Consider the following 15767-nt stretch of genomic DNA (forward strand, 5'->3'; position numbering starts at 1 on the left):
CCATCACCGCTGAGCCAGATCTAGGTTGAAGTGCACCCGACACTGAGCCCAGAAACCTAGCTGGAGACGGTGAGAGGGGACTGGGCCCCAGTCTCCCCCAGGAAGGGCCAGATTGCTCAGTCAGCTGGCAGGGAAGTAGGGCTGGGAGGGCTAGGTGGGCCTGGAGTTGGGGATTAGAAGCAACAGACGGGACCTCATCCAGAGCAGGCATCAGGCTGGTTAGAAAACAGAGACCAGGGAGGCTGCAGGTCAAGGAAGCAGGCTGACAGTCACCCACATGGAACATCAGAAACAGGAGGAGAGCAGCCCCAACAGCAGCCCACCCATGGGCGAAGGCTTCTCAGAGTCGGGGTCCAGCAGGCAGGCGGGCCTACCCCAGGTGAATGGACATCATCATGGGTCCCCTGTCCATCATGGCCATGAGCACCATCACCAGGGCAACCAACCTCACAAATGACACCTTCACCATAGCTCCTGACAGTCCTTCATGTGACTTGCGGCAGGTCACACAGGAAGACCCAGTCTCCCCGCTTGGAACAGCTCTCCCCTAAGTCCGTCTCTTTGCCCGGGCAGGACCACTGGCTCCTGGATGTCCCCGGCCACAGCCAGGCTCAGGAAACCACCCTCTGGGCGCTCCTTCCCTCCCCTTTAACGTTCAAGGTCAAGTTTCAGGAGCCCTTCTGCCCTTCCCCAGTGCAGCGGGCAGAGAGGCAGGGCTGCATCTGTCCGGGCGTTTCACAGACTCTGACACTTGTTAATACCCTCCCACTGCTGCGCGCCCAGGTCTGGTTCGCATTAGCACCCCGGCCCCACGGTGGCCGGACTCAGGGTTGGGCTCCATCCAAAGTGTCAGACGCCGCCGGGGTTCTCCCGGCTACTTATCTAACGTGCAACATCGAATGGTTTGATCTGCCAATTAGGCTCCCCTGGAGCTGCTAAGGGGAAGCAGATGGGCCTATACATTACTGCATGGGACGCCCCGCATGTCCCTCCTCATCGCAGAGGGCAGGCAGCGCTCGCCCTGCTCCCCTGGACCACCCTGAACCACCCCGGACACCCCCACCCCTGGCGGCAGGTCCAGAGGTTTGAGGCCCTGGAAGAATTGGCCTTGTCTCCTGTTCTCAGAGAGTTGAGGAAGCTGTTGCTTCTGGTTACGGAGTGAGGCCAGACGGGACTCTACCCAAGTGGTCCCAAGTTCCTGGCGCGTCTACAAGCTCCCGCAGCTCCCTCCATCTGGCGCTACCGGGCCGGCCCTGGGAGGCCTTGACGAAGTGGACCTGCCCTGGCCACCAGACCCCAGCCCGCACAGAGAAAAGGGGTGGTGTGAATGACCTCAGGGTGCCTGCTGCCTCTTAGGTGGCCCAAATCCCCCCACCTGACAGACTTCCCAGCCAGTCGCCACTTAAACCAGGATCCCTCCTGTCACTCCGGGGCCAGTCTGTCACCAAGGACTGTCGATGGTGCCTGACTCCACAGTCGTCAACCCTGGTCCAGGCCACCAACCTCAACCACCTAGACCAGGTGGCTGACACCCAAGGGATCTCCCTGCCTCGACTCCCAGACCCACACTGCTGGTCTCCTCTCTTCGAAGCTTCTCTTTGGACAAGGTGCACAGTCCTTACCATAAACGCAGCTGACCCCCGTCGGGCACGCGCTCTGGGCCTGCGTCCTGCGCAGTCTTCACACTGACTGTCCACGTTATCCCACTGCAGCCCTGTGGGGCGGCGCTATGACCGTCACCCCATTCTGCAGGAGAGGACACTGCAACACAGAGGGGCCAGTTAACCACTCAGAGTCACACAGTAGGACACCTCTCCCTCTCTGTGTCTGTCTCTCTCCCCTTCTCCCTGTCTCCCTCCCTCCCTCTCTCCGTATCTCTCTTCCCCTCTGTATGTCTCCCCCCCATCCCTCTCTCTCCTTCTCTCCCTTCCTCCCTCCCTAGCTCATCCACTCTCCATTTTCCGGACCCACCTGGTCTCCCTGCCACCTCCCAGGCCTCTGTTTGGACTGCTCCTCTGCCCCATGCACTCTCCTCAGACCCACCCCCCCACTGGCCATTCTTCAGGTCTTGGCCTGACATCACATCCTCGAGGAGGCTTCCTCAGCCTCCCAACATGAGGCACCTTTTCTGGGTGCCTCCACAGCACCCTGGGCCCAACTCCTGCCAGCATTGTGACGTGGTGTCACGCTGGTAACGCTTGGTGTCCTGGGTGCCCCACTAGAACATGAGCCACTTGGGAGCAGGGACAGTCTTCCTCGGTGATGTAGCATCCTCCGCGCTGCACAGGGCCTGACCCTGTCAGTGATGTACACCCCTTAGTGAGTGAGTGAGTGAGTGAGTGAATGAGTGAGCGAGTAAGTGAATGAGTGAGCGAGTAAGTGAATGAGTGAGCGAGTGAATGAATGAGTGAGTGAATGAATGAATGATTGAATGAGTGAGTGGATGAGTGAGTGGATGAGTGAGTGGATGAGAGGATGAATGAGTGAATGAATGAATGAATGAATCAGTGAATGAGTGGGTGAGTGAGTGAATGAGAGGATGAATGTGTGAGTAAGTGCTGGCCCCAGCACCCTGTCCTTGCTTGGGGACGTAAACCATTGCTTTTCACACTTCCTGACCTGCTCCTGCTTCTCCTGCCTTCTGCCCCCATGGTCTGTTATAGTTGTTTCATTCATTCACTCACTCATTCATTCAACGCACTCTGTGCTGGACACATGTCCAGACGCTTGAGATGTGTCAGCAAGCAAAACAGACAGAAGTCCCCGCCCTCGAGGGACTGAGAGTGACCCAGGGAGGAAACAATCACCAAGACAAAGAAGTGACAAGACAGTATGCGAAACAGTGGTGAGTAGTAAGAAAAATGTTCAGCAGGAAGCAAAAATAAATGAGGGAACAAGCCATGTGACTGTGGGGAAGAATATTTCAAGAAGAGGGAACAGCCAGGGCCAAGGCCCTGAGGTGGAAACACGCATGTTCAGGGGATGGCAGGAGGCCAGCGTGGCTGCAAGGGAGTCCAGGAGGGAGGGGAGACACCACACTGGGGTGGCAGAGGTGGCGGGGGCCCAGGGGAGTGACACACACCTGAGGGACGTGGCTCTTCCTCTCAGGGAGACGGGGAGCACTGGGGAGCTAAGCGAAGGAAGGATCTGGACTGACTTAGGTCTTTATAGGAACAGCTTGGGCACCACGGGGGCAATAGCAGGAGGTAGGACCAGACACAAGGGGGAGTTGAGGATGACCCTGAGGTTCCTGGTCTGAGCGACGAAGATGCTGTCAGCGAGTCTACTACAGACTCGTCCTTGCCTATGAGACCAGCTCCAGCTTTCTGGCTTCCCTCTGCCACCCTCTCCATTCCCCAGGCAGCCCCTGGCACTGGGGAAAACAACACAGATGGCAGCCAGCTTCCCACAGGTCCCCACCAGCTCCAACTGGGTCTGTACCTGCCTGGCAAAGGCCTCGGGCACTTCACTGCCCAGCCAACAAAGGCCTAATGCCTCGGCAGCAAAGGCACTGGAGGTGCGCCCCCAGGCATGAAAAGGCTGCACAGAGAGGAACAGAGCCTGCTGCCCCCTGCAAGAACCTCAGCAGCCAGACTACAGGTGCTAGGACCAACAGGGGTTAAGCTCAAGCACCTATGGGAACACAAAGGTCTCCCTCAGCCCTCAGCAAGGAAAACTTCCGGGGAGGCACACTGGAGCTGGGTGGTAAGGGATGAACACAAGTGCACCAGGAGATGAGAGAGAAGGAACATTTGAGCACAGGTGTGAAACCAGGCACTGCCCCCGGCCCAGAAGACGCTGAGAGGGAACGGGGCCCAGGTTTTGCAGGGCCTTGAATGGCACACCAGGAGGGCCAGCATGTGGGCACAGGGAAGCCACAGGATGTTCCTGAGCTGGGGAGGCCTGGGACTGGGACTGGGTTAAGGGGACGTCATTTGCCTGCTCAGAAGAGATGCTCGCTCATCTCAGGAGGAGGTGATGTCAGGCCGAGACCTGAGGGGCAATCTGAGAGCGATGTTTACAGGTCAAGTGCATCAAAGGAGAGGACTGGGATGGTGTCCAAATCCCGTCCTCAGGGTCACTGAGGACCTTTAGACCAAAAGAAAAGATAATCAAGGAGAAGACCATTAATTACACCCCCCTCCACTTCCCTCCCGAGCCCAAATCCTAGCTCCCCCACTGACAAGCTGGGTGACCCTGGGCAAGTTAATCAGCATCTCTGGGCTTCAGTTTACTCTTCAGCAGGAAAAAAACATATTGGGTTGCAAGTGGCAGAAAACCCAACTCAAACTATCTTAAATAATAGTGGAGATTAAAGGATTTGGGAAATGAAAGATTTCAGAGGTAGGGCTGCCTTCAGGTAAGATCCATCAACTTAAAAGGTTCCAAGGACCCGGGTTTTCCTTTTCCTTCCTTCCGCTTAGTCTTCTGCAAGGCCCAGCTTTCTTCCATGGCTGACTTTCCTTCTGGTCCCACAAAAGCTGCCCCAGCCCCTTGGTCTACAGCCTTGCTAGTTCCTAGAGAAGGAATCTTTGTCCCAGCAAAATCCTGATAGTCCCTCTGATTGGACCAACCCATGTCATGTGCCCACCCCTCAGCCAATCACAGAGTCTAAGGGCAGGGTATGAGCAGATGTCTTGGCCTAGGTCACCTGCTCCACCCCCTGGAGCCAGGACACAGAGTCAGCTTCCCTTGGGAGGACAGGGCTGTGCAGAGGGCAGAGGAAGGGGATGCGGGAGGTATCCACCCATGACCCCCAAGGGCCACCGACCCTTTGGGCAGGGCCATTGAGGGGATTAAAAATAGCATGTGTGAAGCATGCAGTTGATGCTCCTTGAAAGGCAGTTTTTATTTTGTTATTACATATAAAAGGCCATCGTGAGAAGGAGGAATGAGATTTAATTTGTGGTCCCAAAGGATAAAACTAGTGTCCATAAATGGAAATCCCAGATAGTTGGGTCTTGATTCAATCAAAGAAGAATTTTCTAATAACTGACATGGTCCTCAGTGAGCCTCCCATCACTGGAGGGGAACAAGAAGGGATTAAGGTCCCAGCTCAGGGCAGCTCAGGAAGGAGGTGTGAGCAGACGCCTCTGAGGCCGGTGGGATTCCAACATTCTCCTCCAAGGGTGGTCAGTGAAGCACGGCCAGGAAAATGAGGTCATTATCATTTAAAAAAAAAAAAAATTAAACCAAGGCATCAGAAAAGAGAATTAAGAGCTTAAAACTCACTGATCCTCTGACAATCTGGTCCCGAGGGTGGGGGTGAGGGCGACAGGACACAGGCACATCCAGGAACAAGCGTGTAGAGCGGCTCCCCAGAGGCTCAGGGCTGGGCGGGGCCTCTGCCGAGGCTCTGGGCTCCCCCAGGGAGCAAGTGCCAGGAACAGAGAAGGGCTGTGCCCACCGACCATCCGTCCTTGGGCCTCCTCCCAGCAGTCTCCTGCCTGCCTGGCCAGGCCAACGCCCAGGACTCTTGGAGGAGGACCCAGGCAAAAAGGAAGCTGGTCACAGAGGAGAGGGACTGCCAGCACGCAGGGTGACCTGGGAGAAGGGCCAGACACTGATAGTGGCCACCAGGGAGGACAGGGTGCAGCCACCAGGGCCAGGGTCCCCCACGTCTAGTCCTAGCTATCCTTCCAAGCTCAGTTCTGAAAACCCGGCCACCCTCAGCCACATGCTCCCACCGAGCTACCCTGGCCTCCCTGCATCCCACCTTCATTCCTGTGGGTCCCCTGCCTCTCCCCCACGCTGTACCTTCCCGCCTTCCAAATACTTCTCTGTCCTTCACGGCTCTTCCCAAATGCCAGCCTCCCTTGCAGTCTTCCCTGCTCACTACCTCCACCAGCCGTCTCCCTGAGATCTGAAGCCCCCAGCACGCCACAGAGTCTCCCACCTGAATCTGTTTTCCCCATCTGTAAAATAAGGATGCTAATAATAGTTTTGTGAGGAATAAATGGATAAAGTAGCAAAGTTTTTAGGGAGGGTGATAAATGTTGGCTATCGTCCTCATCGGTTGTAGGTACAAATACTTGTTTTGTGCTTCTGAATACCTCTCAGTATCCGGCACTCAAGGCTGGGGAGATGAATTGAATTTATGTCGCGGTGGTTTGAGGGGATGGGTGGGGAGGCGAAGATAAAGGAATCCAACAGTGCCTCAGCCGCTTCGTCCATATCGACGGGCACCTGCTATGTGCCAGGCTCTGGAAAGAGGCTCAAAGAAGAGAAACAGGATTGTCTTTGCCATTATGCAGAAGTAGCCCCAAGATAGGGGAACCGTTCCCCCAAATCCCAGGTGATTCAAGCCAAGATCCTGCCACCTGTCACCTTAAAGCATGAAAGAGGTAAATCCAAGACACAGAGGGGACAGCCCTGCCCTCCCAGCTGCAGACGAGCTCAGAGAACTGGCTCCCGAGGGGCTGGTGCTGGTCAAGCTATAAATCACTCCCAGGGGAGTTCTGAGACGGTCACAATGTCACCACAGTTGTGGATTCTTCAGGGCAGTGAGGTTCTGACACCTGCTCTCTCACCTGTGAGCTTGGTGCACCTGAGCTGGACACTTACCTTCTCTGGGCAGCAGTTCAGCAGCCTCAGCGCTGAGGTTCCGGCTCCCTGGTGAGCTGTGAGAGGCCCGGTCTGACCCCCAGACAGAAAATTCAGGGTCCCTCCCGCCCCTGGAGCCCACCATTGGAGGTTGTCAACAAGGGCACGGGCTGCACCCCACCGTGCAGCTTCCCCACGTTTCGGCAGCACCCTGGCACGTGCTGGCTCGGGAGCACACCTGAGGCCAATTACCCTGAAGACAACACCCGGAACTGCTGGGGCGGGGCCCACTGCCAACAGAAACTAGGACCACGGACTAGACTGCATGCACGGTCATTTGGATGTAAAAGGGAAACACACCGTATTTTGTCCCTGATGGTTCCAGGGTCAGGAGGATCCGCAATGGTTGGCGTTTAGTGAGCACCTACTATGTGCACCTTACACACTTCATCTCTGGTCCTAGGTGTCCTCGGGAAGCAGCTACTGTTCCCACATTAGAGATGGGGAAGTGTAGGCTCAGGGCAGTAACGCCTGGCCCAGGAGACACCCCTGGGATGGGGCAGTGCTGGGACCGGAACCGAGGTCTCTCAATTCCACATGTTCCTTCTCAGGGGACCCCTGGGAACAGGAAGGAAACTCATTTGTTTCGCCCAAGTGAGGTTTATTCACGAGCTTTTAGGGAGCACCCACTGGGCTAGGCATGACTCAGAGATAGCAGAGAAGCGTGGGTCCGAGCTCTGGGGGAATCTGGGAGACGAGACGCAGACTCCCGGGCCACACTGTATGAGCTCACATCCTTCCACACCAACCCCAGACCCACCGTGAGCACAAGTGAAGAAAATGAGCCGGAATCTGCAGATACCCACTGTGACCACCAGATGGCAGTAGTAGGCTGCTCAATTGGACTGCCTCCTGCCGACCCTTAATAGGTCACCTTGGGTCATTTTTTTTCTAGGAGTAGCAGTGCCTGGTTAAGTTAAATAGCTTGAGGGAAAGGAATATTTTTAGGCACCCACCACCAGGTGGGTAAAAACATCCAGGATGCAGAGAACATGGAAGAGACGCCCAATTAGAGACCACGGTGAGGAGGTAATAGTCAGGGATGCCGAGTGTCTCCCAGCCTTCCACCAGGGGGCAGCATGACTCCCTCCCCATAGTGTAGCCCTGCATCATGCTGCTGAAGTACGCTGGCGTGTTGTGCTCTGGGAAGAAGAGATTCACGTAGCTCTTAGGGCCAATGTAGCCCAGGCTAACGCCCAGGAGGTTGAGCACAGTGACCAAGATGTCCAGGGTGGTGACCAGTACCCCCTCGTAGACAAACATGAAGGTGCAGAGGGAGACGGTGAAATAGAAAGTCATGCAGAAGGTGATGAACTTGGCCTCGTTGTAGTTGGTCGGCAGCTCCTTGCCCATGTAGGCAAAGCTGAAGCCCGCCACGGAGAGCAGCAGGTCCAGGCTGGTGTTGACCATCAGCCCCTTGCCGTAGTTGGGGTTGCAGGAGAGGATCATGACCTTGGGGTCATCGGGGTCAGCATGGGCGGTGGTTGTGATCAGCAGGCTGCCCACTATGATGGCCACCTTGAGCACTGCCATGAACACCACAAAGACGTAGGGCTGGGAGCAGCGAGCCCAGTAGCAGTAGGCGCGCGGGAGGCAGCTGGCCAGTTTGAAGACACAGGTGATCTGGAAAGAGCGCACGGCGATGCAGGAGATGCAGGCAGTGAAGCAGAGGGTGAAGAAGATGTGGTGGCAGAGGCACGCGGAGACTGTGGGCGGCCCTGCATACGTGAGGACCGTCAGGTACGCCACCAGCAGCAGCACCAGCATCAGGAAGCACATGGGGCCCCCAGCGGAACAAACCAGGGGTGTCTGGAAGTGCCTCCAGAATATTATTACCAGGATGGGCAGGGTGCTGAGGAAGCCCAGGGCAGCCAGCATGGCCACAATGATGGCGGGCGCTTCGTGCCATTTGAGGAAGGCCAGTCGCTACTTGAAGCAGGAGGTGTCTCCCCTGTGGGACCACTCGTTACCCGGGCAGGGCTGGCAGTCAAACTCATCTGTAAGAGCCACGGATATTCCCATCAGCCAAACTCACCCTGCCCAGCGGGCCCCAGGCACAGAGAGCGAGAGCTGAGGGCGACCCCTGCAGGCAGAGTCAAAACTCACTGAGCCCCTTTTACCCGCTGGCTCATCGAACCCCACAGCAACCCCATTTCACAGATAAAAGGAACCTGAGGCTCATCCAGGGAAGGTCACAAAGCTGGGATCTGAGCCACAACCTCCTGGACTCAGAGCCTAACAACTATAATTCCTTCCTTCCAAGACCTCACTCTCTGGTGGGAGAGATATTCAACTGTTTACTCAAAGAATTCATTCAGCAAATAATTTTTTGAGTACCATCCTTAGGTGGGAAGCCACAGAGATGGATAAACCCAAGCCCCTGCCTTCAGGCTACGGACAAGTCAGGAGAGAAAGGCCGGTGAAGTCACTGGACAGGCTTCTGTGGAGCAGCTACTCCGGGCGCTGTGGTCTGCTGAGCCCCAGGAAGTGCTCTGAGAGGCAGGCGTGCGCCTGCACTTCCTGCACGCACCAGTGACGCCACAAAAACAATTGCTGGAGCCCCCGCTGTGGAGTGTGCTGAACACGGACGTGGACCCACCTTCCTGGAGCTTATGATCTGCAGGGAGAGATGTTAGTTAATTCTTGTAATCAAGAAAGTCACTCAAGAAATAGTCACTGAGCAACCATTATACACTCTGAACTACTCTAGGCACTTGGGAAGCCGGAGAGAGAGACTGGACACTGCCCCCGCCTGCCAGGAATGTTTCTTCTACGGGCAGAGCCATTCACTCATTCATTCACTCGTTCCTTCGCCCATCCATGCATCCATCATCCAGCGCACTTCCCCGGGCCTGGCCCCCCCGGGCCGTGGACTACATGTGTGTGTGTGGATCCAGGCCAGTTCAGCCCCACCTGGCCGGGTGCAGTTCCTTCTCCCTAAGCCAGCCTGCATTGAAGATTTTCCTCTACACCAGGTACTGGGGAGATACAAGTGGAATCAAACGTGGTTCTTGGCCTTTGGACACTTACATTGCCTCAGGGAGACCCCAGAGACCCTGCAAAGGGTAAGAGGCCTGGGGACCCCTGGGGCAGGGCAAGGGCATGGGCCTGCGAGCTGTACCTGCAGTTTTGTTGAGAAAGGTACCAGAGAGGCAGGTCGAGACGCTCGAAGCAGCAAAAGTGGATGCCCACAGCCTTCTTCTTCTGCCCAGGCTGACAGTCCTTGGAACACGTGGATACGGGGGTCTGGGCGGGGAGGGCATGAGGCCCTGAGCCCTCTTTCCCCACACACTGAGGACCTCCCAGCTCTCCCCAACTAGCAGAATGCTCAGGGGAGGGAAGCCTGGCTCCTGTCCGGGAGGAAAAGGGGTGCTGGGACTCTCATTAGAACTGGACCTTTGTGGGGACCCTCTTAATTTTGCCTTCCCAAGACCTAACAGCCCCCACCCAATTGTTGAGACAGAGACTTTAAAAGACTGCTGAGAGGACAGGATAGGACCCTGGGGCTTCTGGCAGCCACATTGTCTCCAGGGCAGAGAACACACCTGAGGAAGAATCTGAGAGATGGAGAGCGTGAGACCCTGGATCCATCCTTGCCTGAAGCCTCACTTGTACCCTTAGAGGTTTCCATGATGTAAGGCAATAAATTAACGCTTTGCTTCCATCGCTTTCTGTCACTTTCAGCAGAGTCTCACAGAACACAGCCTTTATGGAGGGGCGGGTAGGCAGTGATTGTATCTATTGTTTCTGCTGCTCTAGTTCTAGAACCTAGAAGAGGAACCAGCCTCCTATGTTTGTTTAGTAAGTGACTGAGTGAATTACAGGTAGAGGAAGCAGTAAGAGCAGTGGGGTGGAGGAGTGGAGGGGAATAGCATGCTTGGGGAAAGGGTGTGTCTGGCCTGGCTGGAGTCCTGATGCACTGGAGAGAGGGCTGGGGAGGGCGGAGGCCTTGGAGAGCTGGGCTATGACACAGTAAGAATGCAGGGGGGCGGGAGGCAACATGGGTCCTGAGAGTGGATAGGGCCTCATCAGATTCGGTCGTACAAAAGTCATTCTGATGACTCATGTTTTGAGACTGCACAGAAGGGCCAAGGGCCCCAACCAGGGGGGCCACAGCAGGACCACTCGGCCCCAGGGCCCCTCTCTTCTTGCCTCTCAGAGGTCACCTGTCTTTTGTCCCACCCCTGTAGTCCCTCTAGCCTCTGACACCACAGCTACAGCAAATAACAAGCACAGCCTAACTCCCACCCAGATAAACATAACATTTCCTACTAAAGATTTATTTGTCTCATCTTCTTTTAATGAATACATCATGTCAGGCCTTCAAAAAAATTACAAAGCATGCTAAAAGATAAAAACAGAAGTCACGGTCTGAAGACAAGCATCAGATACATCAGAGATATTGGAATTATCAGACCAGGAACTTAAATTAACTATGATCAGCAGGCTGAGGCTCTAACCAAAAACGCGGGCAACGGGCAAGAAGAGACGGGTGACGTAAGCACAGAAATGGAAACTCTAGGAGGGAATCAAAGGAGATGCTAGGGAGTAAAAAAACAAGCAGACATGGTAACAGGAGTAAAGATTGCCAGTGAACTGGACAGAGTCAAGGAGAGAATCAGTGAGCTTGAAGATGTTTCCATAACAATCTCCCAAACTGAAGTACAAAGAGAAAGAGAGAGAGAACAGAACATCTAAGAACTGTGAGCAATTACAAAAGGTACAACATACGCACAATTGGAATAACCAAAGGAGACAGAAGACAGCAAGGAACAGAAGGAATATTTGAAGAAATATTGGCTGAGAATTTTCTAAAATTAATGACAGACCCCAACCCCCAGGTCCAGGAAGCTGAGAGAACACCCAGCAGGATAAATCCCCAAACATCTGCACCTGGGTATACCATATTCAAAGCGCAAAAAACAAAGACAAAGATAAAACCTCAAAAAAAAAAAAAAAGCCAGGGGGGAAATACCAACAAAAGGACATTTTATTATGATCAATCGATTAGGATGATATAATCATCATAAACATATAACAAAAGGGCCCAAAATACACGATACAAAAACCATCAGAACTGAAGGCAGAAATAGACAATTGAAATACAATGTTCCACAGTAATGCTTAAAGCCTTCAGTACCTCCCTCTCAATAATGGGTGCAACAGTCAGACAGAAAATAAGAGAGGAAACAGAGGACTAGAACAACACAATTACCGGGGTCAGTCCAACAGACACACGCAGAACACTGTTCCATAACAACAGAACACACGCCCTTCTCAAGTTCACCTGGGACATTTTCCAGAACAGGCCACATGTCTGACCTCAGATGAAGGGTGAACAGGTTTTTAACAGATAGCACACGAGTTAGAAATGAAACGCAGAAGGAAGACTGGAAAATGCACAAGTTTATGGAATTTAGACAATGCTCTTAAACAACCTATGGATCAAACGAGTAATCACAGGGGAAATTAGAAAACACTTAGAGAAGAATGAAACGGAAAACACAACATACCAAAACGTGGGCGCAGGGACGCAGAAGGGTGATATTTACGGCTACGAATGCTTGTTAACAAACAAGGACGTTGTATACATGTACCACACCTCGTCCCCTCATCTACTGACGGGCACTTAGGTTGCTCCCAGACCTTGGTTACTGTAAACAATCCTGCAATAAACATAGGCGCTCATGTATCTTTGACTTAGTGTTTTGGACTTCTTTGGATAAAGACCCAGAAGTGAAACTGGTGGGTCACAAGGTAGCTCTTCTTTTAATTTTGTTACAATGCTCCACACTGTTTTTTCCATGGTGGCCGCACCAATCTGCAGCCCCACCAACAGGGCACGGGGATTCCCTCCTCTCTACATCTTCACTAACACTTGCTTGTTGATTGACTGACGTAACTGGTTTAGATGAAGTCATACTGGAGCACGGTGAGTCCTACTCTAAGATGATCGATGTCCTTACAAACGGGACAGCCCCAGGTGAAGAAGTCAGAGACCCAGGGTGAGGGAGCAGAAGCTATGGAGAGCCCACAGTGGCCAGCAGGCCCCCGGAAGCAAGGAGAGAGGGTGGCACAGGTCCTCCCTCACAGCCCTCAGCAGGAACCAGCCCTGCCAGCACCACAGTCTCGGACTTCCAGCCTCCAGGACTGCGAGACAACACATTTCTGTTCTTTAAGCCCCCCAGCTGTGGTCATTTGTTACAGCCGCCCCAGCAAACAAACAAAGACAGAAGCCAATTTCCTCCATAAACATCCCCAAGAGGCTGGGGAACCAGCAGCATCAGGAGTCTGGAACTGGGGCTAAAGCATGAAGCAGGAGAGCCATGAAGGGTCTTCGAGAAGCTTCAGGATCCCTTGGTCCCCTCCCCTCCCCCACAGGCTGGGCCTCTACCCCTCCCCGCACCAGCAGAGTTTTGACAGCTTATGCTCTGCGAAGGATTAAAACGGGACCTTTAGGTCAACAGGCATCAGGCACAGTGGAAGGCACAGCTACGTCCCCAAAGCATGAGTGTTAATTGACAGGACACAGCCTGAATGCCCTGGTCCCTGTGGTCCTGAGGGGCCAAAAAGCCCCGAACTTCCAGTTCTCAGTCAACAGTGGGAGGACAGGACCCCAGACAAACAGAAACCCCACCAGCTATGGGTACTGAACCTGGGTGCCATCCTTGATAAAAAGGGCTCTGGCCACCCCCACAGTCGGTCCCCCCAGCCCTCCGAGAGCTGACCGTGCCGTTGGGGGTGTGCCAGGAGACGCTGCAGACACACTCCAGCTGCCGCTGCACGGGGGGCGGGCGGGGGGGGGGGGGTAGGAGGCGATGCTCTCGAATGGGTTCTGGCTCAGGTCCCACAACCACTGACAACCTCCAGGGGGATGGGCAGGTCCCTGTAGTGGTGGACAAGGATGCAGCGGCGGCCCAGGAGGGTGAAGCTGACCTTCCTGATCTCCTGAAGGAGCTAGAGGGGCCCGAGAACAGGGAAGAGGAGCAGGCCTCAGAGGTGGGCCGACCTGGGAGAAATCTGCCTTCCCACTAGCCTTATCTCCACATCAGTGCGTCTGCGCGCCGGCGCCTTGTAAACGTGGCGTTTGGGAGGAGAGGCTCAGGGGCCAGATAATTTGGGGCTTAGGCGTCAGCTGCACCACCTGCTACGAGGCCTTGGGCCTGCCGCTTAACCTCTCTGAACCCGTTTCTTCTGCAAAATGGGGGCCCAGTGGAATCAGAGACTCTCGGCCACGCAATGCCACTTCAGTCCTTCCCAGTCCTGACGACGTGAGGACCAGCGGGAGTCTAAGGGGACCTGCACCTAGTGCCCGGCTCCGCTGGGTCTGTCCCAGGCCTGTCGGCTGCTCCTGGGTTGGGGGGAGGAGGCCCTAAAATGCAAAAAGGTCACTGGAAACCCAGTGTCCCCCTCAAGGGCCAGTTGGAGCCTCCTCCAAGAAACCGTCCCTGCCCCCAGTTCACAGGAACCGCCCTACGCTGAGCTGCAGTGACCCAGCTGTCTGTGCCGTCACTGGGCGTCCGGTGGCAGCCTTACGTCACTGACCGGTGCCTGCTGATGCGCACGTCACACGGGAGGAACCCTGGGGCAGTACACACTGGCCCCCGGACTGGGCCCGGCGCCATTTGCTGGGTGCGTCCCGGCAGCTTACGTGACCTCTCTGGGCCTGTTTCCTCCCCGGCTGAGACAGGGATCACAGTCCCAGCACCACAGGATTCATGTGGGGATTAAATAAAATGTCACGTGAGAATGGCGAGGTGCACAGCAGCCCCTGGGGAAAGGTGGCTTTGCAAGTTCGACACTGTCCCTCTTGTAATGAAATGAGCTGCCACAGGGAACACCATGGGCTCTGCACTGGGCTGAAAGGGCCAGAGCTTCTTGAACTCACCTTGAAAGATGCCAGATGTATTTAGCAGCCCGAGGGAGCATCCCCTCCCTGGCTCGTGACCTATCCTGGGGTGGAGTCATTCCACAGACATTTAAAACGGTGGGGTGAAGCGTCCTGATGCTGTGGGAAGACAGGATTTACTGTGTGATCTTGGACTTGCGTCTGCCCCACTCAGGGCCTAGGCAAACCATTGGCAGGGAGGAAAAGATCCAACCCACAAAACAAAAGGCATAGCCCTTCATGGGGTGTCTGGAGGCGTGGGTTCCGGGCCTGGCCCTCCCCTCTGGCCTCAGTTTCCTCATCTGTACAATGGGAGGCCCTCTTTGAACTGCCCATACCCACCCTCCCTGACCACCCATCAAAGGCCCCAGCATAACTCACACTCTGTCCTACGTGTTCTCTCCAGGCCCCTCCCGCTTTACCACACCCCAAGCTTGGACCCCCCTCGCCTCCTGTCTGGACCTCTCCGTGTATTTCGTGCTGACCGTTTTAATCCCTGGCAGTTTACATCCTCTGAGCCTCTGGGTCCTCTGCTCCAACACCTCCCAGGACTCCCCATTGCGTGCAGGATCATGGCTGAGCTCCTTGCCTCGGCATTCAAGGCCTCCCTGGCCTGGCCTCAGCTCACAGTCCTCCCTGTCCCTGCCTTTCCAGCCTGCACCATGTGCCCCAAACTACAGCCACCCTGGCCCCCTTGCAGCTCAGCCCCTTGGAACTTCTAGACACTTAGGGAGTTTGGAGGATAACAACAAAACAGTACCTTCTCCAGGACATGTTCCATGTCAGATGCTGCGCCAAGAACTCTATGTGCATTATGTCATTTAATTCTCACAAGTACCCTGCAAAGCGGCCACAGGGAAACTGGACCTGAGAGGCTAATTTCCTGAACGTCACACATCTAACAGAGGGTGGCACAAGAATTTAGACCAAGGCTGCCCCAGCTCTCAACCCCCGTGCCACCCGACCTGGCTGCGTTCTGCCCATAGGAGCTGTCCCTGCTATGCCCGGCCCCAATGCCAGGATGCAGGGGGGCTGAGAAAGCCATTAACCCAGTGGACACTGGCCGAGCCCATAATGTAGCAGGGCTGGGTGCAGTACAAGGGACACAGCCAGGGACATTGCCAGGGATCCCCTTTACAGTCGAGACAGAAACCAGGGCCATTGAGGGCAGCGTGTGCTGGGAGGGCAGGGGCCCCAGGGCCCCCCACAGGGAGGATATCACAGCAGAGCTGAGACGGCCAACAGACCCACCCATCACACAGATGGGGCAACTGAG

General features: G+C 55.1%; 1 protein-coding gene across 1 annotated transcript; it reads right to left on the reverse strand.

Moving 5' to 3' along the window:
* Positions 1-285: 285 nt before the first annotated feature.
* TAS1R2 (taste 1 receptor member 2) lies at positions 286-15272 on the reverse strand. Its single transcript, XM_053921117.1, is given in 10 exon segments — positions 286-370; positions 1623-1761; positions 6565-6636; positions 7665-8600; positions 9725-9758; positions 9760-9849; positions 13332-13394; positions 13397-13464; positions 13467-13560; positions 15252-15272. Coding segments are annotated over 10 exon segments (1602 nt in total).
* Positions 15273-15767: the final 495 nt, after the last annotated feature.

Source organism: Desmodus rotundus, chromosome 3 (assembly GCF_022682495.2).
Source record: "Desmodus rotundus isolate HL8 chromosome 3, HLdesRot8A.1, whole genome shotgun sequence".
NCBI classification, from domain to species: Eukaryota; Metazoa; Chordata; class Mammalia; order Chiroptera; family Phyllostomidae; genus Desmodus; species Desmodus rotundus.